The following is a 23,201-nucleotide window of genomic DNA, read 5'->3' as shown; positions in this document are numbered from 1 at the left end:
TGAGAGGCTTTCTCAGTCTCTCTCTGCTCGCTTAACTATCAATGTGTGTCTCACGCCGGCTGATTACAGCAGCAGGTAAGGAACCAACCCTGAGTTATTCTGCAGCACAAAGGACAAAATTGCAATTGCTGTACAATTTATTAAAAACTAATCAAAAGCCATTCTCAAATAAAATTCTATTTATCGGCACGCATGGATCTGAACCCTCCAGTCATCCCAAAGGTTGTCACCTTTTCAGGCCCATTCTCACCTGGAAAGTGAATCCATCGCCCCTCGTCGCCTGCTACAATACAAAACACAGCATCTGTCAGTCATCCACATTCAGTCGGTGAGTGATGGCAAAACAACACTCCCCGAGTAACTATTTACTTAGAGATACAGCATGGTAACGGGCCCTTTCGGACCAACGAGCCTGCACCAACCAATCAACTTTTGGTCACCCACCTACAGGAAAGAGGTAAATAAGGTTGAAAGAGCACAGAAAAAGTTTACAAGGATGTTGCTGGGTCTGGAGGACCTGAGTTATAAGGAAAGATTGAATAGGTTAGGGCTTTACTCCTTGGAGCGTAGAAGACTGAGGGCAGATTTGATTGAGGTATACAATGTTATGAGGGCTATAGTGAGGGCAAATGCAAGCAGGCTTTTTCCACTGAGGTTGAGTGGGACTACAACCAGAGGTCATGGGTTAAGGGTGAAAGGTGAAAATTTTAAGGGGAACATGAGGAGAAACTCCTTCACTCAGAGGGTGGTGAGAGTGTGGAATGAGCTGCCAGCACAAGTGGTGCATGCGAGCTTGATTGCAATTTTTTTTAAAAAGAGGTTTGGATAGGTACATGGATGGGAGGGGTATGGAGCAGGTCAATGGGAGTAGGCAGTTTGGCATGGATAAGATGGGCCAAAGGGCCTGTTTCTGTACTGTTCAATGACTTTATAAACCTACTTACCCGTATGTCTTTGGGATGTGGGAGGAAACCGGTCACAGGGTCTTTGGGATGCTCAATGTTTCACATTTTGTGTACCGTAGTTTCAGCTCCCCTCACTAACTGCTATTCCCTGGCTGTTACTACCCCATTTTACCACAGGCATCAAATCTTTACACTTCCTTACTCAGTTTTTAGACATAATGGGTGGAGGGATACCTCCCCCAATCCCCCTCTACAGAATTTCACAGAGAGAGAGAACAAACCTCCAGTTTTTCCCCTTCCCTTCTTTAATGTTGCTGATGTACATCATGATGTTGAATTACATCCCAGGATAGGCAAGGGCAGGATAGGTAACCTGGGGTCATCGGGTGTTTCGGGTCTTTCAATATCGGACTGGCAACCCAGCCAGGGTTGATCAGTCCCCGGCTTGTGTCCCAGCAGCACTGGTCCATGGGTCACACCGGCTGATCCATGGCCACCTGGAGGCTCGCTCAGCAGCCTCTGTGACAGTCCTGGGGGCTCTTTTCTTTGCAGCACCCCCCTCCTGTAATGCCAAAGGTTCTGCACAGTCCGCAGCCAGGAACAACCCTCTATAGACTGACATCGTGCTCTCCACCTCACAGTGAAATTCTCTGCTTGCATCAACAACCAGTGCATCCAAAGGATACACTGGGGGAGCTCGCAAGTGTCCACACACATTAAGGCACCTACACAGCATGCCCACAAGGTACAGCAAAACATCCCTTTCCTTCCCAACCACACACACCCAGACAAGCTGCCTCCAGGCCCCCAGTCCTTGGCCCCGGACTCTAAGATTCACATACATCAGGCTTTTCGAACTTTGCCCAACTAGCATCACTGTACTCTCCGAGCTGAAACCCAAATGAATTCAAGCAAAATGGAATTTCCCCCACAGCCTCTATCTGTAGGAGTCATTTAGCACTGAAGAGGCCATTTGGCCCCTAATGGTCCATCCTAACCAAGATCCCATCAAAGCCATAATTGTTCTTGGCAAATCATTCTGTACAAGTGGTTTGCTGTTGCCTTCTTCTGGGCAGTGTCTTTACAAAGACGGGTGACCCCAGCCATTATCAATACTCTTCAGAGATTGTCTGCCTGGTGTCAGTGGTCACATAACCAGGACTTGTGATCTGCACCGGCTGCTCAAACGACCACCCACTAGCTGCCCCCGTGGCTTCATGTGACCCTGATTTTGGGGAGGGGGGTGTTAAGCAAGTGCTACACCTTGCCCAAAGGTGACCTGCAAGCTAGTGGAAGGAAGGAGCACCTTAGTTAATCTATTGCCTATTAAATTTTTCCCCTCTCACCTTAAATCTCTGCCCTCAATCATTCCCCAGTCCAGCACAAAGTCTGTCTGCATTCACCTCATTAACATCCCTCCTCAGTTTATATATCTTGATAAGACCATAAGATATAGGAGCAAAATTAGGCCATTTGGGCCAGAGTCTGGTCCATTTCATCATGGCTGATCAAACTTTCTTCTCAGCCACAATCTCCTGCCTTCTCCCCATATCCCTTCATACCCTGACCAATCAATGATCCATCAACTTCTGCCTTAAGTAAACATACAGATTTGGCCTCCCCAGCAGCCCGTGCAAAGAATTCCACCAATTCACCACTCTGGCTAAAAAAAATTCCTCCTCATCTCCATTCTAAAATGGAGACCCCTCTATTCCGAAGCTGTGTCCTCTGATCCTAGACTTCCCCCACCATAGGAAACAGGTTCTCCACACCCACTCTATCGAGGCCTTTCACCATTCAATAAGTTTCACTGAGGGTCATCCCACATTCTTCTGAATTCTAGTGAATACGGGCCCAGAGCCATCAAACACTCTTCATATAACAAGCCATTGGAATATTGGAATCATTCTTTTGAACCTTCTCCAGTTTCAGCATATCTTTTCCAAGAGGCCTAATACTCCAAGTGAGGCCTCACCAGTGTTTTATAAAGTCTCAACATTACATCCTTGCTCTTATGTTTTAATCGTCTTGAAATGAATGCTAACATTGCATTTCCTTTCCTCACCACAGACTCAATCTGCAAATTAACCTTCAGGGAATCCTGCACAAGGACTCCCCCAAATCTCTGCACCTCAGCTTTTTGTATTTGGTCTTCAGTTAGAAAACAGTAAACTCTTTCATTTCTTCTACCAAAGTGCATGACCATACACTCCTCAACACTGTATTCAATCTGCCCATTCTCCTAATCGGTCTTAAGTCCTTCTATAGCCTCTCTACTTCCTCAAAGCTACCTGCCCCTCCATCTATCTTCATATCATCTGCGAACTTTGCAACAAAGCCATCAATTCCATCATCCAAATGACTGACGTATAATGTCTGAGCACAGACCCCTGTGGAACACCACTAGTCGCCACAGCCAGCCAGAAAAGGCATTATTCCTACTCCTTGCCTCTTGCCAATCAGCCATTGCTTTATCCGTGCTAGAATCTTTTCCTGTAATACCGTGGGTTCGCAGCTTCTTGTGTGGCACCTTGTCAAAGGCCTTCTGAAAATCCAAGTACACAACATCAGTATCAATTCCAACAGATTTGTCAGGCAAGATTTTCCCTTGCTGATTACAGTCTATTTTATCATGTGCCAAGTACCCTCATCCTTAATAATTGACTCCAACATCTTTCCAACCACTGAGGAAAGACTAACCGGCCTACAGTTTCCTTTCTTCTGCCTCTCTCCCATCTTGAAAATTTGAATGACATTTTTCAGTCTTCAAGGACTATTCCAGAATTTCGTGATTCTTGAAAGATCATCACTAATGCCTCCACAATCTCTTCAGCCACCTCTTTTAGAACCCTAGGGTGTAGACCATCTGGTTCAGGAAAGTTACCTACCTACAGACCTTTCAGTTTCCCAAGGACATTCTCTCTAGTTATGATAACTTCATACACTTCATGCCTCGAACCTTGAAATTTTCACCATACTGCTAATGTCTTCCACAGTGAAGACTGACACAAAATACTAATTCAGTTCATGTGTCATTTCCTTGTCCCCCATTACCACCTGTCCAACATTGTTTACCAGCAATCCAATATCCACTCTCACCTCCCTTTTACACTATGTATCTGAAGAGTCTTTTGGTATCTTCTTTAATATAATTGGCTAGATTACTTTCTTATTCCATTTTTACCTGCTTAATGACTTCTGATGGTTTTTAAAAGATTCCCAATCCTTTAACTTCCCACAAATTTTTGCTCTAATATATGCCCTCTCTTTGGCTCTATTGTAGACTTTGACTTCTCTTGTTAGCCACGGTTGTGGAATCTTTCCTTTACAATACTTCTTCCTCTTTGGGATGTATACATCCTGTGCCTTCCGAATTGCTTCCAGAAATTCCAGCCATTGCTGCTCTGCCGTCACCCCTGCCAGTGTTCTTTTCCAATGAATTCTGACCAACTCCTCTCTCATGCCTCTGTAATACCTTTTACGCCACTGTAATGCTGATACATCTGACTTTAGCTTCTCCTTCTCAAATTTCAGGGAGAATTCAATCACATTGTGATCACTTTCCCCTAAGGGTTCCTTTACCTGAAGCTCCCTAATCAATTCTGGCTCATTGCACAACACCCAATCCAGACAGGCTGATCCCCTCAACCACGAGCTGCTCTAAAAAGCCATTGCAAAGGCATCTTAGAAATTCCCTCTCCTGGCATCCAGCACCGACTAGATTCCCAAATCTACCTGCAAATTGAATTCCCCCATGACTATAGTAACATTGCCCTTTTGGCGTGCATTTTCTATCTCCCGTTGTAATTTGTAGACCACATCCTTAATACTGTTTGGGGTCTGTATACATCTCCCATCAGGGTCTTGCAGTACCTTAGCTCTGTCCACTAAAATTCAGCACCTTCCTAATGTCACCTCTTTCTAATGATTTGATTTCATTTTTTAACCAACAGATCAACACCCCCTCTGCCTTCCTGCCTGTCCTTTAAATACAATGTGTATCCTTGGACATTCAGCTCCCAGCTATAATCTTCTTTCAGCCATGATTCAGTGATGCCTACAACATACCTGACAACCTGTAACCGTGCTGCAAGTTCATCTACCTTATTCCGTCTACTGAGCACATTCAGAGATAACACCTTCAGTCCTGTATTCATCCTCCAATTCTGTCCGCCTTCTACATTGCAACTCAGCCTCTTGACTGCAATTTTTCCCTACCAACAGCCTCTCCTCACTACACATTGCCAAACCAGCTCCCTTATCCACAGCACTTTTATTCGCCTTTCCTACGACACCTCTTGAAATACACACAGCTCAGGACACTAGTCACACCATGCTCAACCTTTTGATTCCTAACTTTGTCTGAGGTCTTACCAACATCTGCCTCCACAACCTCTCCACTAACTGTCCTGACACTCTGGTTCCCATCCCCTTGCAACTCTAGTTTAAACCCCATCGTACACCATTTACAAACCTGCCCATTAGGATATTTGCCCCCCTCCAGTTCAGGTGCAACCCGTCCCTTCAGTACAGGTCCCAACTTCCCTGGAAGAGAGCCCAATGATCTGAAAATCTTATGCCCTCCCTCCTACACCAACTCCTTAGCCACATATTGAACTATATAATCTATATAATTTCCCCTAGTTCTAGCCTCACTAGCGTGCGGCATGGGTAGCAATCCTGAGATCACAACCCTGGAGGCCCTGCCCTTAGCACCCCAACTCCCTATGCAGAACCTCATCACTTGTCCTGCCCCTGTCATTGGTACCTACATGGTCCATGACTTCTGGCTGTCACCCTGCTACTTAAGAATGCTGAGGACTCGATCCGAGATATCCCAGACCCTGGTTTCCCTGCACCCCCGTCTTCCCATATCCTCCAAGAGGAGCATTCAACTCCCTTGCCCGGCACCTCTACCGTCCTAGCCGAGCAGATATAAAGATGGGAAGAAAGAAAAATAACCTAGAGCTTTTCTCTTTTGTGCCTTCACTGACTAAAGCCTCTCCTTGCTGAAACCTCAAGATCACAATTTGACTATGTCCACTCAGATGACAGCCACTGCGTCAATGGCCACTGCGTCTGCTCCTGCCTTCCTTTAATTTGCTAATCAATCCCAAATGCTGATTTGGTGACAGGTCAAAGCTCTTTCTCTCTGTAGCAACCTGCTGCCTTTTGTACTCAGTCGACCTGATTGAAGTCTTCTCCTCCCAAAACTTCAGATGTCCCGAGAAAAGGCTCTTTTCACCCAACAACCTCTTACAGTCAGGGACTGAAGAAGGTGAACACTGTTGACTGCAGAAGCTAACTGTCCTCCTCTTGGTTTGGGCAACAACAAGAGATTTTTATTTACATTCTTCACCAATCTGTGCCCAGAATTACGACGACAATCTCAGAATAAAGTTAGAACTGAGCTGAATAAAGGCCAGTTCTTTGGCAGAATCACAGTGACTTCATCAAAATCTCCTCAGTACAATAAAAGTTGAATTTTTTTTTTACCTTATTAATTTCTTTGTGTCTCTCAAAGCTAACAATTTCTTCCAGAACTTCTCCATCACCTTTAATCAGCCTGCAACATAACATGAAAATTAATCACCAAGGTTTGCCATTTTTAATTTCAATCCAGAAGTACAAAATCAGAATTTGGACAAATAGTATTGAGCTATGGAAATCAGGTGCCTAGGAGACCGTGACAATGAGTCAGGCTGGCCTGTCCACCCTGACAATGTGTGAATTCACCCCAATCCTCGACCTCTTTAGAAACATGAACCTCCTCTTGTCAACACTGACAGCAGCTTCTCCACAGAAGCAAAAGCCCGAACCCAACCACAACCCTCGAACCACAAACCTCAAATCTAAACCTCCAACCACAAACCTCAAATCTAAACCTCCAACCACAAACCTCAAATCTAAACCTCCAACCACAAACCTCAAATCTAAACCTCCAACCACAAACCTCAAATCTAAACCTCCAACTACAAACCTCATAGCTAAACCTCCAACCACAACCCTCAAATCTAAACCTCCAACCACAAACCTCAAATCTAAACCTCCAACTACAAACCTCATAGCTAAACCTCCAACCACAAACCTCAAATCTAAACCTCCAACCACAACCCTCCAACTAGAAACCTCAAATCTAAACCTCCAACTACAAACCTCAAATCTAAACCTCCAACCACAACCCTCCAAATAGAAACCTCAAATCTAGACCTCCAACCACAAACCTCAAATCTAAACCTCCAACTAGAAACCTCATATCGAAACCTCCAACCACAACCCTCCAACTACAAACCTCAAATCTAAACCTCCAACCACAACCCTCCAACTACAAACCACAAATCTAAACCTCCAACCACAACCCTCCAACTAGAAACTTCAAATCTAAACCTCCAACTACAACCCTCCAAATAGAAACCTCAAATCTAAACCTCCAACCACAACCCTCCAACTTGAAACCTCAAATCTAAACCTCCAACCACAATCCTCCAACTACAAACCTCAAATCTAAACCTCCAACCACAACCCCCCAACTACAAACCTCAAATCTAAACCTCCAACTACAAACCTCAAATCTAAACCTCCAACCACAACCCTCCAACTAGAAACCTCAAATCTAAACCTCCAACCACAACCCTCCAAATAGAAACCTCAAATCTAAACCTCCAACCACAACCCTCCAACTAGAAACCTCAAATCTAAACCTCCAACCACAACCCTCCAACTACAAACCTCAAATCTAAACCTCCAACTTGAAACCTCAAATCTAAACCTCCAACTAGAAACCTCAAATCTAAACCTCCAACTAGAAACCTAAAATCTAAACCTCCAACTAGAAACCTCAAATCTAAACCTCCAACTAGAAACCTCAAATCTAAACCTCCAACCACAACCCTCCAAATAGAAACCTCAAATCTAAACCTCCAACCACAACCCTCCAACTACAAACCTCAAAACTAAACCTCCAACCACAACCCTCCAACTACAAACCTCAAATCTAAACCTCCAACTTGAAACCTCAAATCTAAACCTCCAACCACAACCCTCCAACTTGAAACCTCAAATCTAAACCTCCAACCACAACCCTCCAACTAGAAACCTCAAATCTAAACCTCCAACCACAACCCTCCAACTAGAAACCTCAAATCTAAACCTCCAACCACAACCCTCCAACTACAAACATCAAATCTAAACCTCCAACTACAAACCTCCAACTTGAAAGCTCGAATCTAAACCTCCAACCACAACCCTCCAATTAGAAACCTCAAATCTAAACCTCCAACCACAACCCTCCAACTACAAACCTCATATCTAAACCTCCAACCACAAACCTCAAATCTAAACCTCCAACCACAAACCTCAAATCTAAACCTCCAACCACAACCCTCCAACTAGAAACCTCAAATCTAAACCTCCAACCACAACCCTCCAACTACAAACCTCAAATCTAAACCTCCAACCACAACCCTCCAAATAGAAACCTCAAATCTAAACCTCCAACCACAAACCTCAAATCTAAACCTCCAACTAGAAACCTCAAATCTAAACCTCCAACCACAAACCTCAAATCTAAACCTCCAATCACAACCCTCCAACTACAAACCTCAAATCTAAACCTCCAACCACAACCCTCCAAATAGAAACCTCAAATCTAAACCTCCAACTACAACCCTCCAAATAGAAACCTCAAATCTAAACCTCCAACCACAACCCTCCAACTAGAAACCTCAAATCTAAACCTCCAACCACAACCCTCCAACTACAAACCACAAATCTAAACCTCCAACCACAACCCTCCAAATAGAAACCTCAAATCTAAACCTCCAACCACAACCCTCCAACTAGAAACCTCAAATCTAAACCTCCAACTACAACCCTCCAAATAGAAACCTCAAATCTAAACCTCCAACCACAACCCTCCTACTTGAAACCTCAAATCTAAACCTCCAACCACAACCCTCCAACTACAAACCTCAAATCTAAACCTCCAACCACAATCCTCCAACTACAAACCTCAAATCTAAACCTCCAACTACAAACCTCAAATCTAAACCTCCAACCACAACCCTCCAACTAGAAACCTCAAATCTAAACCTCCAACCACAATCCTCCAAATAGAAACCTCAAATCTAAACCTCCAACCACAACCCTCCAACTAGAAACCTCAAATCTAAACCTCCAACTAGAAACCTCAAATCTAAACCTCCAACTAGAAACCTCAAATCTAAACCTCCAACTAGAAACCTCAAATCTAAACCTCCAACCACAACCCTCCAAATAGAAACCTCAAATCTAAACCTCCAACCACAACCCTCCAACTACAAACCTCAAATCTAAACCTCCAACTTGAAACCTCAAATCTAAACCTCCAACCACAACCCTCTAACTACAAACCTCAAATCTAAACCTCCAACCACAACCCTCAAATCTAAACCTCCAACCACAACCCTCCAACTACAAACCTCATAGCTAAACCTCCAACCACAACCCTCAAATCTAAACCTCCAACCACAACCCTCCAACTAGAAACCTCAAATCTAAACCTCCAACCACAACCCTCCAAATAGAAACTTCAAATCTAAACCTCCAACCACAACCCTTAAACTAGAAACCTCAAATCTAAACCTCCAACCACAATCCTCCAACTACAAACCTCAAATCTAAACCTCCAACTACAAACCTCAAATCTAAACCTCCAACCACAAACCTCAAATCTAAACCTCCAACCACAAACCTCAAATCTAAACCTCCAACCACAAACCTCAAATCTAAACCTCCAACCACAACCCTCCAACTACAAACCTCAAATCTAAACCTCCAACCACAACCCTCCAACTAGAAACCTCAAATCTAAACCTCCAACCACAACCCTCCAACTACAAACCTCAAATCTAAACCTCCAACTTGAAACCTCAAATCTAAACCTCCAACCACAACCCTCCAACTACAAACCTCAAATCTAAACCTCCAACCACAACCCTCCAACTACAAACCTCAAATCTAAACCTCCAACCACAACCCCCCCAGCTACAAACCTCAAATCTAAACCTCCAACTACAAACCTCAAATCTAAACCTCCAACCACAACCCTCCAACTAGAAACCTCAAATCTAAACCTCCAACCACAACCCTCCAACTACAAACCTCAAATCTAAACCTCCAACCACAACCCTCCAAATAGAAACCTCAAATCTAAACCTCCAACCACAACCCTCCAACTGGAAACCTCAAATCTAAACCTCCAACCACAACCCTCCAACTACGAACCTCAAATCTAAACCTCCAACTTGAAACCTCAAATCTAAACCTCCAACCACAACCCTCCAACTTGAAACCTCAAATCTAAACCTCCAACTAGAAACCTCAAATCTAAACCTCCAACTAGAAACCTCAAATCTAAACCTCCAACTAGAAACCTCAAATCTAAACCTCCAAATAGAAACCTCAAATCTAAACCTCCAACTAGAAACCTCAAATCTAAACCTCCAACTAGAAACCTCAAATCTAAACCTCCAACTAGAAACCTCAAATCTAAACCTCCAACTAGAAACCTCAAATCTAAACTTCCAACCACAACCCTCCAAATAGAAACCTCAAATCTAAACCTCCAACCACAACCCTCCAACTACAAACCTCAAATCTAAACCTCCAACTTGAAACCTCAAATCTAAACCTCCAACCACAACCCTCTAACTACAAACCTCAAATCTAAACCTCCAACCACAACCCTCAAATCTAAACCTCCAACCACAACCCTCCAACTACAAACCTCATAGCTAAACCTCCAACCACAACCCTCAAATCTAAACCTCCAACCACAACCCTCCAACTAGAAACCTCAAATCTAAACCTCCAACCACAACCCTCCAAATAGAAACCTCAAATCTAAACCTCCAACCACAACCCTCCAACTAGAAACCTCAAATCTAAACCTCCAACCACAACCCTCCAACTAGAAACCTCAAATCTAAACCTCCAACTAGAAACCTCAAATCTAAACCTCCAACCACAACCCTCCAACTACAAACCTCAAATCTAAACCTCCAACTTGAAACCTCAAATCTAATCCTCCAACCACAACCCTCCAACTACAAACCTCAAATCTAAACCTCCAACCACAACCCTCCAACTACAAACCTCAAATCTAAACCTCCAACCACAAACCTCAAATCTAAACCTCCAACCACAAACCTCAAATCTAAACTTCCAACCACAACCCTCCAACTACAAACCTCAAATCTAAACCTCCAGCCACAACCCTCCAACTAGAAACCTCAAATCTAAACCTCCAACCACAACCCTCCAAATAGAAACCTCAAATCTAAAACTCCAACCACATCCCTCCAACTACAAACCTCAAATCTAAACCTCCAACTAGAAACCTCAAATCTAAACCTCCAACCACAACCCTCCAACTACAAACCTCAAATCTAAACCTCCAACTTGAAACCTCAAATCTAAACCTCCAACCACAACCCTCCAACTACAAACCTCAAATCTAAACCTCCAACCACAACCCTCCAACTACAAACCTCAAATCTAAACCTCCAACCACAAACCTCAAATCTAAACCTCCAACCACAAACCTCAAATCTAAACCTCCAACCACAACCCTCCAACTACAAACCTCAAATCTAAACCTCCAACCACAACCCTCCAACTAGAAACCTCAAATCTAAACCTCCAACCACAACCCTCCAAATAGAAACCTCCAACCACAACCCTCCAACTACAAACCTCAAATCTAAACCTCCAACTAGAAACCTCAAATCTAAACCTCCAACCACAACCCTCCAACTACAAACCTCAAATCTAAACCTCTAACTTGAAACCTCAAATCTAAACCTCCAACCACAACCCTCCAACTACAAACCTCAAATCTAAACCTCCAACCACAACCCTCCAACTACAAACCTCAAATCTAAATCTCCAACCAAACCCCGACACTACCCCCAAAATCCCAACTTCCAACCTGAAACCCCTAACAGAAACTCCAAATCTCCAATCACAAACCCCAACACCAATCCCAAATCCAAACCTCCAACCACAATCTCTACCTCCAAACCCAGCAATCCCCAAAATGCAAACTTCCAATTTCAAACCCTGAACCCACGCACAAACTTTGACCCGATCCCAAACCCCAAACCCTAAAACCCGTAAAATCCCTTCCCCAATCCCTCCCCCACAAATCCCGAACTCCGGACTCTCTCCTGCCCCTTACCTTCTCCATGCCTCCCCAAGCCTCATCCCCACAGTTACATCTGCATCCTGATCCCACCCCTAATCCCAGACCCCATTACCCCCTTCCCCACCTCTAACCTCAATGATCCCACCAATGACCCCAACCCCTGAAATTCTCCTGCAACCCTCCTGCCTGGGTTCTTGACCTACACTCTAACGTTTCTGACCCTGGGTCTGAAATTAATTCAACGGCCCCACAAAAACCGAGTGACACCCTCTCCACAGGCATTCAATGCAGTCTTGACTCTAAACGGGACTCCAACCCACCATAGTCCCCACCCACAACGGAACAGCTGGGACCCCTATCCTGCCCTATTAGACAATACACTAAGTAAAGATGCCAGTGCTGGACCAGGGTAACAAGGGTATTGGACCAGATCAGAGTGACAGGGTCCAGTGAAACTGACCCTCCAGTAACAAGATCAACAACCACGAGGGGAAATTTTCCCACTGCCCACAAACCAACCTCGGTTCAGACAGATGAAACCAAGCCCCCATTCGTGTAGTTGGACCGGAAGCAGTGAAACCCCAGATGGAAGAATTCAGGGATGACCATTTCTGATCCTCAGGAACAAAGTATCACATCCTTGCATCTTGCCTTTACCCAAAGGTTGTGTCGACCTTGATGTCAATTTATACTGATTGTCAAAAAGGCAGCGTCCATCATTAAGGACCCATCACACAGAACATGCCCTCATCTCATTGCTTCCATCAGGGAGGAGGTACAGGAGCCTGAAGGCACACACTCAGCGATTCAGGAACAGCTTCTTCCCCTCTGCCATTAGGGAGGAGGTACAGGAGCCTGAAGGCACACACTCAGTGGTTCAGGAACAGCTTCTTCCCCTCTGCCATCAGGGAGGAGGTACAGGAGCCTGAAGACACACACTCAGCGATTCAGGAACAGCTTCTTCCCCTCTGCCATTAGGGAGGAGGTACAGGAGCCTGAAGACACACACTCAGCGATTCAGGAACAGCTTCTTCCCCTCTGCCATCAGGGAGGAGGTACAGGAGCCTGAAGACACACACTCAGCGATTCAGGAACAGCTTCTTCCCCTCTGCCATCCGATTTCTGAATGGACATTCAAACCTTGAATGCTACCTCACTTCTTTTTTGGTCTCTTTCCGCACTACTTATTTAAGAAACCATCGCACTGTGCTGCTGTCGCAAAACAACATATTTCAAAACATACACCAGTGATATTAAACCCGATTCTGACACAATTACCCACTATACCCAACGGACTGCCCCATCAGCCTCTAACATTTATACCGCTGTGCTGTAGTTATTTCATTTCAGCAGTTCTGTACAAGCAGTGTTCTGATTTTAGAATGTTTTGGTTTTGGCTAAAAGGGGCTATGATGTTCAACTGGGGAGTGTCATGTCAGCCAATCAGGATGGCAGAATCGGGAAAGTTCAAGAGAGCAAGGCGGAGAGAGATTTGTGACGGACAGTGTGGTTCGTGTGTTTTTTGGCGGGAGCTACGGAGAGGACAGAAGAGAAGATGCCATCTCTGTTGCACAAGGTGCTCTGTGCAGATGACTGGGCAAGGAGGAAGGGCAAATACTAAACAGAGAGTGGCCATTTGTTCGAGATGGATTTCAAATGAAGTTCGGCATGCAGTGTGTCCCTTCACACAGACTGTGGACCCAGTGCACAAGTTAAAGATGACTCCAGTATGAGATCCAACTTTGTGTGTGCATCTGGACTGGGTCAACTGTAATGGGCCATTTTATTTTATTTTTCCTTTTCTTTTTCCCACTGTTCAATAAAGCTCAAATTTGTAAAGATAGCTTAAGTATAATTTTATACAGTGTACAATTTGATATTTCTTGCTGACCGATAATTGTGCACGTGCAGCATTTCCACAGCATTCGCTCCAATCGAGGTATCTTTAATCAGAACATCTCTATGTTCCTGTTTGGTTGAACCCCAAGTCGTTCCGACCTTAGACGTGTATTGTTTATGAAGGGTGGCCGAGTCCCATAGATGTTAGCAGGGCCGGCAACGAGCCAAGAATGTATACGAGCCCTTGTACCGCCCTGTTACCTGCCCACATTCTGCCATTACCTACCATACCCCTCATACCATCTCATCACCCACCGTATCCCTCAACCTATCACATTGGCCACTGTGCCCCTGGTTTCACTCCGTCACTCACCATACCCCTTGTACTTCCCCGTCACGCACTGCCCCACTCATACTGCCCCAGCTCCCACCATACCCCTCGTCCCACCCCATACCCCTTGCCCCGCCCCATCGCTTTATTTCTTTACCTAGGCTTCAGCCTAGATCTCCCCTGTGCACCTTCCAGGGTGAAGCCGCAACCTTACCGCTTTCTGCCGGTCTCCGGGTCCACGACGTGCCGGACGACACTCTGCCGGGCCTCCCACTCCTCTTTGGTCATCGGTCGCATGGCCTGAATTCGAGCTTTCTGCTCATCTGTAACGACTGAAGAGGCAGTGTGGGTCACGGTGGGACGCTCGAGCACGTTTCAGTCCTCCAACACGCCTCTAATGAGGGTGTGTGTGCAAAAACAGAAACACACAGAAAGGCTGGTGTGACTTCACGGGGGGGGGGGGGGGTATTACTGACCTACTAACCAATGCATCTCTGCACTGTGGGAGGAAACCCATGCGGATCACAGGTAGAACGAAGCAACTCCTTACAGACGGCGCTGGAAATGAACTCAGAACTCGGACGCCCGAGCTGCAACAGCATCACGCTGAGGGGAGGGCGATGGCCCGCCAGACAGGGGCCACAGGGACAACCCAGGGAGAAGACTCTTCTCAGGAATGAAAGAGTCATTCCTGGTGAAATACAGACTCGAGAGAGTGCAGATGAAACCGCAGCAACAAACAATCCACCGGATGAACAGCGGATGGAGGGTATACATCAATGTTTCAGGTCGAAACTGCGTCAGACGTCAATGCCGGCACAAAATGTCACCAGCTTCATTCCCTGCCCAGGCGCCACTGGACCTGTAGCTTCCTCCAGCAGACGGTTGCTAAAGGGCCATTTGAATTGGTCCCAGCCCTCGAAGCCAGTCAATCACAGACCCGCAGTGATGGGTAAAGAATTGGCCGGCCGGAACTCGAGCCACCCCAGCATTACATTTTGGAAGAAGAAACAATCGGGCAGATTATTATCTAGATGGGGAGAAAATTCAAAAATCGGAAGTGCAAAGGGACTTGGGGGTCCTAGTGCAGGATACCCTAAAGGTTAACCACCAGGTTGGATCGGCAGTAAGGAAAGCGAATGCTATGTTGGCCTTCATTTCAAGAGGAATAGTATATAAGAGTAAGGAGGTGTTGATGAGGCTCTGTGGGGCACTGGTGAGACCTCATTTGGAATACTGTGTGCAGTTTTGGGCCCCCTATCTTAGAAAGGATGTACTGATGTTGGAGAGAGTTCAGAGAAGATTTACGAGGATGATTCCTGGAATGCAGGGACTAACATATGAGGAGCGTTTGTCGGCTCTTGGACTGTATTCATTAGTGTATAGAAGAATGGGAGGGGATCTCAAAGAAACATTTCGAATGTTGAAAGGGTTGGACAGAGTAGATGTAAAAAGGCTGTTTCCCTTGGTGGGTGAGTCCAGGACAAGAGGACACAGTCTTAGAATTAGAGGGTACCCATTTAAATCAGAGATGAGGAGAAATTTTTTTAGCCAGAGGGTTGTGGATTTATGGAATTCGTTGCCACATACAGCTGTGGAGGCCCAATCATTGAGGGTTTTTGAGGAGGAGATTGACAGGTATCTAATTAGTCAGGGTATCAAGGGATATGGGAAAAAAGCCAGAAATTGGGACTAGGCGGGAGAATAGTTTAGCTCATGGTGGAGTGGCAGAGCAGACTCGATGGGCCGAATGACCTACTTCTGCTCCTTTGTCTTCTGATCTTGTGATTACCTGTCCCAGTATCCCCAGGCTGCTCGCTCAGCTCCTGCGGAGGGCCGACTGCTTGTTCGCCCACGGCCCCGGGCTCTCGCTCTCTCTTCACCTTCCTCAGCTTCTTCTTCCGCTTCTTAGATTTTTTCTTTTTCCGCTTGGCCTCTTTCTTTCTCTTCGACGCGTGGCTCCTCTTCTTGTGCTTCCTCCTCTCGCTGGACCGGCTGGAGGACGAGGACGAGGAAGACGACCGGCTCCGCTTCCTCCTGTCCCGTGCGACTGGCCGCTGCCCTCCAACCCCCTGACCGGTGTCTTCACCGTCACCATCCATCACTGGGGCGAAGGGGGGGGCAACTAGAGCAGAACAGAGCGGGTCAGTGGGGGTGGAGAAGGGGTGGTTAGGGAAGAGTCTGTTCCATCCAAAACACCTTCTCTATCCCACACTGGCAAATCCGCCCCCCCTCTCTGTCTCAGAATTTCCAAACTCCCACCCCAACTCCCCCCCTCTCCCCCATTGACCTCAACAGCTCATCTCCCACCACAACCCCGCTGCAGTTGTGTGACGAGGGAAAGGGTGAGGAGTTGGGCAAGAGGGTGGTAGAGAGAGGGAAGGATGAGGAAGGGGAGTGGGAGGGTAGAGAGAGGGAGGGTGGGGAGGGGAAGGGGAGTAGGAGGATGAGGTGGGGGAGTAGGAGGATGAGGTGGGTGGGTGGAGGGATGAGGAGGGCGGGGAAGAGGAGTGGGAGGATGGAGAGAGGGAAGGGGAGTAGAAAGATAGGGTGGGTAGAGAGAGAGTGTGGGGGGAGGGCAGGGGTGAGGAAGGGGAGTGGGTAGAGAGAGGAGGAAGGGGATGGATGGGGGTGGGAAGGCGGGAGAGGGTAGAGAGAGGGAGGGGAAGGGGAGTGGGAGGTTGAGGTGGGTAGAGAGAGGGAGAGTGGGTGGAGGGATGAGGAGGGAGGGGAAGGGGAGTGGGAGGGTGGAGAGAGGGAAGAGGAGTGGGAGGGTGGAGAGAGGGAAGAGCAGGGGGAGACAGCGGGTGGCAACCATAAACCCGTCCAGCTACACACCCCCTACACCGGAATTCCCCTCGGCCACTCGGGTCTCGCCTTCACATCCGGTCATCCGCAAGTGTGCGACAGTCATCTGTGTCCGGGCGGAAACCACGTCCGCTGATGAGTTCCCCCACCCTCCGCCGTGGTGTGACGCCAATCCCGAACTGATCACGGGGGCGGAAAGCAGATGTCAACGTCTCAAAACTCTTTCGCTGGGAATCTGCAGTAAAAACAGCAAATGCTGTTAATTTCCCAGCAGCTCCGTTAGCTTCTGTTATATATTGGGTCCAAAATCGTTCAGTTTCTCTCACCATAGGTTTCTGCCTGACCTGCCGAGAGTTTCCACCGCTTTGAAAGGACAGGGAGGGAGGCAAAAGAGGTGGGGGTGGCACTGCTGATCAGAGATAGTGTCAGGGCTGCAGAAAAGGAGGAAGTTATGGAGGGATTGTCTACTGAGTCTCTTTGGTTGGAAGTTAGAAACAGGAAGGGGTCAATAACTCTACTGGGTGTTTTTTCACAGACCACCCAATAGTAACAGGGACATCAAGGAGCAGATAGGGAGACAGATTCTGGAAAGGTGTAATAATAACAGGGTTTTTGTGGTGGGAGATTTTAATTTTCCAAAATCAATTGGCATGACCCTAGAGCGAAGGGTTTAGACGGGGTGGAGTTTGTTAGGTGTGTTCAAGAAGGTTTCTTGACAAAATATGTAGATAAGCCTACAAGAGGAGAGGCTGTACTTGAACTGGAATTCAAAAATGAACCTGGTCAGGTGTCAGATCAGTCAGTGGGAGAGCATTTTGGGGATAGTGATCACAATTCTATCTCCTTTACCATAGCATTGGAGAGGGGTAGGAACAGACAAGTTAGGAAAGTGTTTAATTGGAGTAAGGGGAAATATGAGGCTATCAGGCAGGAACTTGGAAGCAGAAATCGGGAACAGATGTTCTCAGGGAAACATACAGAAGAAATGTGGCAAATGTTCAGGGGATATTTGCGTGGGGTTCTGCATACATATGTTCCAACGAGACAGGGAAAGGAAGGTAGGATACAGGAACAGTGGTGTACAGAGGCTGTTGTAAATCTAGTTGAGAAGAAAAGAAGAACTTACGAAAGGTTCAAAAAACTAGGTAATGATAGAGATCTCGAAGATTATAAGGCTAGCAGGATGGAGCTTAAGAAAGAAATGAGGAGAGCCAGAAGGGGCCATGAGAAGGCCTTGGTGAGTAGATTTAAGGAAAACCCCAAGGCATTCTACCAGTATGTGAAGAGCAAGAGGATACAACGTGAGATAATAGGACCAATCAAGTGTGACAGTGGAAAAGTGTATGGAACTGGAGGAAATAGCAGAGGTATTTAATGAGTACTTTGCTTCAGTATTCACTATGGAAAAGGATCTTAGTGATTGTAGGGATGACTTGCAGTGGACTGAAAAGCTTGAATATACAGACATTAAGGAAGAGGATGTGCTGGAGCCTTCGGAAAGCATCAAGTTGGATAAGTCACCGGGACCGGACTAAATGTACCCCAGGCTACTGTGCGAGGCGAGAGAGGAGATTGCTGAGCCTCTGGTGATGATCTTTGCATCATCAATGGGGACGGAGAGGTTCCAGAGGATTGGAGGGTTGTGGATGTCGTTCCCTTATTCAAGAAAGGGACTAGAGATAGCCCAGGGAATTATAGACCAGTGAGTCTTACTTCAGTGGTTGGTAAGTTGATGGAGAAGATCCTGAGAAACAGGATTTATGAACATTTGGAGAGGCATAATATGATTAGGAATAGTCAGCAGGGCTTTGTGAAAGGCAGGTCGTGCCTTAAGGGCCTGATGGAATTTTTTGAGGATGTGACTAAACACATTGATGAAGGTAGAGCAGTAGGTGTAGTGTATATGGATTTCAACAAGGCATTTGATAAGGTACACCATGCAAGGCTTATTGTGAAAGTAAGGAGGCATGGGATCCAAGGGGACATTGCTTTGTGGATCCAGAACTGGCTTGCCCACAGAAGGCAAAGAGTGGTTGTAGACGGGTCATATTCTGCATGGAGGTTGGTCACCAGTGGTGTGCCTCAGGGATCTGTACTGGGACCCCTACTCTTCGTGATTTTTATAAATGACCTGGATGAGGAAGTGGAGGGATGGGTTAGTAAATTTGCTGATGACACAAAGGTTGGGGGTGTTGTGGATAGTGTGGAGGGCTGTCAGAGGTTACAGCGGGACATTGATAGGATGCAAAACGGGGCTGAGAAATGGCAGATGGAGTTCAACACAGATAAGTGTGAGGTGGTTAATTTTGGTAGGTCAAATATGATGGCAGAATATAGTATTAATGGTAAGACTCTTGGCAGCGTGGAGGATCAGAGGAATCTTGGGGTCTGAGTCCACAGGACACTCAAAGCTGCTGCGCAGGTTGACTCTGTGGTTAAGAAGGCATACGGTGCATTGGCCTTCATCAATCGTGGGATTGAGTTTAAGAGCCGAGAGGTAATGTTGTAGCTATATAGGACCCTGGACAGACCCCACTTGGAGTACTGTGCTCAGTTCTGGTCGCCTCACTACAGGAAGGTCGTGGAAACCATAGAAAGGGTGCAGAGGAGATTTAAAAGGATGTTGCCTGGATTGGGGAGCATGTCTTATGAGAATAGGTTGAGTGAACTTGGCCTTTTCCCCTTGGAGTGACGGAGGATTAGAGGTGTATAAGATGAAGAGAGGCATTGATCATGTGGGTAGTCAGAGGCTTTTTCCTGGGGCTGAAATGGTTGCCACAAGAGGACACAGGTTTAAGGTGCTGGGGAGTGGGTACAGAGGAGATGTCAGGGGTAAGTTTTTTACGCAGAGAGTGGTGAGTGCGTGGAATGGGCTGCCGGCAACGGTGGTGGAGGTGGATCTGAAAGGGTCTTTTAAGAGACTCCTGGACAGGTATATGGAGCTCAGAAAAATAGAGGACTATGGGTAACCCTAGGTAATTTCTGAGGTAAGGACATGTTCAGCATGGCTTTGTGGGTCAAAGGGCCTGTATTGTGCTGTAGGTTTTCTATGTTTCTGTTTCTATTGGCCCACAAGGCAGATAACAGATATAACATCCCAAGCCTGTGACCTTTGATCAAAGTTTGGACAAATGATCGCCAAACTAAAACATGAGCTCGTTTTCTCACCCCAAAGAATGGTGTTTCCAGTATTTTCTGATTTCATTTCAGAATCTGAAATCCATAGGGTTCAATTATTTTCAACCTCAGCAGAACTCCATTCTGTTTTTCGACGGTCTTCTCTGAAGTTAATCTGTAAATTAGTTAATTGCAGTTAACTGAGACCATTCTAACTGGTTGCATCACCATCTGGTATGGAGGGCCAAGTACAGAGAATTAATGTACCAACCATTCATCAGCAGATACAGCAGAATTGGGTGCCCTTATTTTAAGCTTACAGTAGGGTGGGGGAAATTTGTCCTTGCGAAGTTATAATTTGTTCAGATTCCCTTTCAGTTTTGATGAGTCTTAAAACAGGTCATTCAAGCAGTAGTGCAGATTTACGGCTGGAAGCTCTTCAAAATTTATTTCATGTTCACAGTATTGGTCTACGTGTTCTCTTCTTATGGGTCCCTGCACATAGAGGTGTTGAGGGGATTGAGCGGGTTGATTGCTTGACCAAAAAAGCTGTTAAAAGTTCGATTATGGACATAGACCTTCCACTTAGCAAACCAGAAGCTAAGGGGGTGGTGGGGTTAAGAATTAGGGGATTATGGCAGGACTTGTGGGATAATGGGCATAACGGGAGACGCCTTTACAGAATGCATAAAACTGTTGGATTGATGGGAGAAGGAGGTAAAACAAGAAGGGAAGGAATCATATTGATTCGATTTAGAGTTAGGCAGAGTATGCTTAATTACTCCTTATATCTTGTCAGAAAAAAATCTTTCTGGGTTGTGGAGGTTTTGTCAGCATTATGAAACAGTTACTTACTGCCCTGGGCAGACAGGGCAGCGATGAAGGTCCTCCATCTCTGACGGTGTCCGTAGCTTCCTCTCGGTTCTCACTACTGTCAGTCACGCAAGTCCCGGGTGGAGACGCAGGAATACCGTCGCGCTCAGATGTAGAAGGATTCTTCGTTGCTGTTTCCGTAACAGTTTTGTTTGACCAGTCAGGGTTGTTAGCCCTGAGCTGAACCCCTGAACTTGGAGGACCAGTGGACCACTCTTAGTCTGACCTCTACCCCACCCATGGGTGACCCGAGCAAGAGCCAAAGCATAAAGCCCTGACTCTAGCCAACACATCTCTCCGGGTCATTGAGGCATTGAAGCCTCCAAACCCTACGACAAGGTTGTGGTCCTCTTGGAGGGTGACACAGTTGACCACATTCTATTACAATGTGAAGCATAAAAGTTTGAAGGAAATCAAATGCAGGCTTCTCTACTATATTTGGGGATTAAGTTACGGGAGTACCATCTTTCATTACTTACAATCTATGGGGCTTTTTGGGGCAATCTAGCTTTGTAAGTAGTGTGGGTTTTGTTTCGCAGCTCTCTGAACCAGACTGCAGCCCAGTTGATGGCCGTATTGCACCTTGAAGTTGGACTGCCGACCGTCATAACGTCGGGACGGGAAGAAGGGCAGTGCTGAGAAGTGATACGGGCACTGGGAATGGTGGAGTGCAGCTGGTGGGAATGTGATTGGCTGGAATGAAGGCCGAGAGGAAGGGGGAGATGCGGTAAGTGCAGGAGACTCCGTCGGCTGGTTTGAACTGGGTCCGACCGGGGAGGGAGTGACACTTGGTTTAAAGCGAGTGGCAGAGTAGGAGTTGGAGCAACAGGCCCAACACAGATGCCATCTCTTTGGTTCTTCACACTTCCCTGGAAAGTCTGGACAGCAAAGATGCGAATATGAGAGTGCCGTACTCTTTATCGACTACAGCTCAGCATTTAGCACCATCGTCCCCTTAAAACTGATCAGTAAACGCCAAGACCTGTGCCTGAGTACCCCCTTGTGCAATTGGATCCTGGGCTTCCTCACTTGTAGACCCCAGTCAGTTCGGATTGGCAAAAACATCCCCTCCACAATCTCCATCAGCACAGGAGCACCACAGGGATGTGTGCTTAGCCCCCTGCTCTACACACTTTACACCTTTGACTGCGCGACTAAGTACAATTCCATCACCATTCACAGGTTTGCTGATGACACCGCTGTTGAGGGCTGTATGGTGATGAATCAGCATACAGGACGGAGATTGAAGACTTGGCTGAGTGGTGTAGTAACAACAACCTGTCACTCAAGACCAAGGAACTGATTGCAGACTCCAGGAGACGGAAACCAGAGGTCCATAAGCCAGTAATCATCGGAGGTGGGGAGGGTCAGTAATTTTAAATTCCTGGGTGTCACTATCTCTGAGGACCTGTCTGAATATAATTGTGAAGAAGTGTGAAAGTGCCTCTCGTTCCTCAGGAGTCTGTGAAGGTTTGGCATGTCATCGAAAACCGTGGCAAATTTCTGTAGACGTGTGTGGAAAGTGTGCTGATTGGCTGCATTACGGCCTGGCACGGGAACGCCAATCCTTTCGAGTGGGAAATCCTACACAAGGTAGTGGATTCAGCCCCAAACATCACAGGTAAAACCCTCCCAACCATCGAGCACACCTGTATGCAACGTTGCCGTTGATAAACAGCATCCATCGGAGATCCTCACTACCCAGGCCATGCTCTTTGCTTTCTGCTGCCATCAGGTACAGGAGCAGCACCAGGTTCAAGAACAGTTACTACCCCTCAGCCGCCAGGCTCGAACAAAAGGGGACAACGACACTTATTTAAGGACTCTTTACCTTGTTATTTCACACTCGTTATTTATTGCTATTTATTTTTATCTGCATTTCCACAGTTTGTTGTCCATTGTTTACAGTTACTGTTAGATTTTCCCAGTACGCCCGCAGGAATAGACGCTCAGGGTTGTATGTGGTGGCATGTATGTACTCTGATAATAAATTGTACTTTGAACTTTGAATGACACGAGTTTTTGGCTATAGCTGGCTTCCAACACAACCCGAGCCTTTTCCCGACGTTGTTTAACCTCTATACTTGGGTTTGATTGTGAATCGCAGCAAATGACCTAGCTTGGCCTTCCCTATTTCACCGAC

The 23,201-nt window shown here is 46.3% G+C and overlaps 1 protein-coding gene and 1 long non-coding RNA gene across 3 annotated transcripts; one reads left to right on the top strand and one right to left on the bottom strand.

Annotated features, from left to right (window-relative positions):
* Window positions 1–119: 119 nt before the first annotated feature.
* On the bottom strand, window positions 120–17,449 carry arl6ip4 (ADP-ribosylation factor-like 6 interacting protein 4). Its single transcript, XM_073051997.1, has 6 exons — window positions 17,395–17,449; window positions 17,099–17,303; window positions 16,053–16,385; window positions 14,475–14,592; window positions 6,402–6,471; window positions 120–283 (listed from the first exon to the last, which is right to left on the bottom strand). Exons 2-6 carry the CDS (start codon window positions 17,172–17,174, stop codon window positions 227–229), a joined length of 654 nt encoding a protein of 217 aa, XP_072908098.1. The 5' UTR covers window positions 17,175–17,303; window positions 17,395–17,449; the 3' UTR covers window positions 120–226.
* LOC140730925 (uncharacterized) lies at window positions 17,231–22,999 on the top strand. Of its 2 annotated transcripts, none has more exons than XR_012099702.1 (4): window positions 17,231–17,356; window positions 17,400–18,435; window positions 21,598–21,785; window positions 22,241–22,999. It is a non-coding gene; the product is annotated as an uncharacterized lncRNA (long non-coding RNA). The 2 variants fall into 2 exon arrangements; XR_012099701.1 differs by having other exon boundaries at window positions 17,400–18,792.
* The last annotated feature ends 202 nt before the right edge of the window (window positions 23,000–23,201 follow it).

Source organism: Hemitrygon akajei, chromosome 7 (assembly GCF_048418815.1).
Source record: "Hemitrygon akajei chromosome 7, sHemAka1.3, whole genome shotgun sequence".
Classification (NCBI taxonomy): domain Eukaryota; kingdom Metazoa; phylum Chordata; class Chondrichthyes; order Myliobatiformes; family Dasyatidae; genus Hemitrygon; species Hemitrygon akajei.
Note: the sequence above shows the minus strand (reverse complement) of the source record. Positions and strands in the feature narration are given on the sequence as shown.

What these genes read in the sequence shown, in the direction of transcription:
- arl6ip4 (XM_073051997.1), bottom strand. Translation starts at nt 17,174, where the DNA reads ATGACTGTCGCACACTTGCGGATGACCGGATGTGAAGGCGAGACCCGA. An exon ending in CCGGAGACCGGCAGAAAGCG is followed by an intron (nt 6,472 to 14,474) that starts GTAAGGTTGCGG and finishes GTTATGTTGCAG; the next exon opens with GCTGATTAAAGGTGATGGAG. An exon ending in GACACAAAGAAATTAATAAG is followed by an intron (nt 284 to 6,401) that starts GTAAAAAAAAAA and finishes TTTGTATTGTAG; the next exon opens with CAGGCGACGAGGGGCGATGG.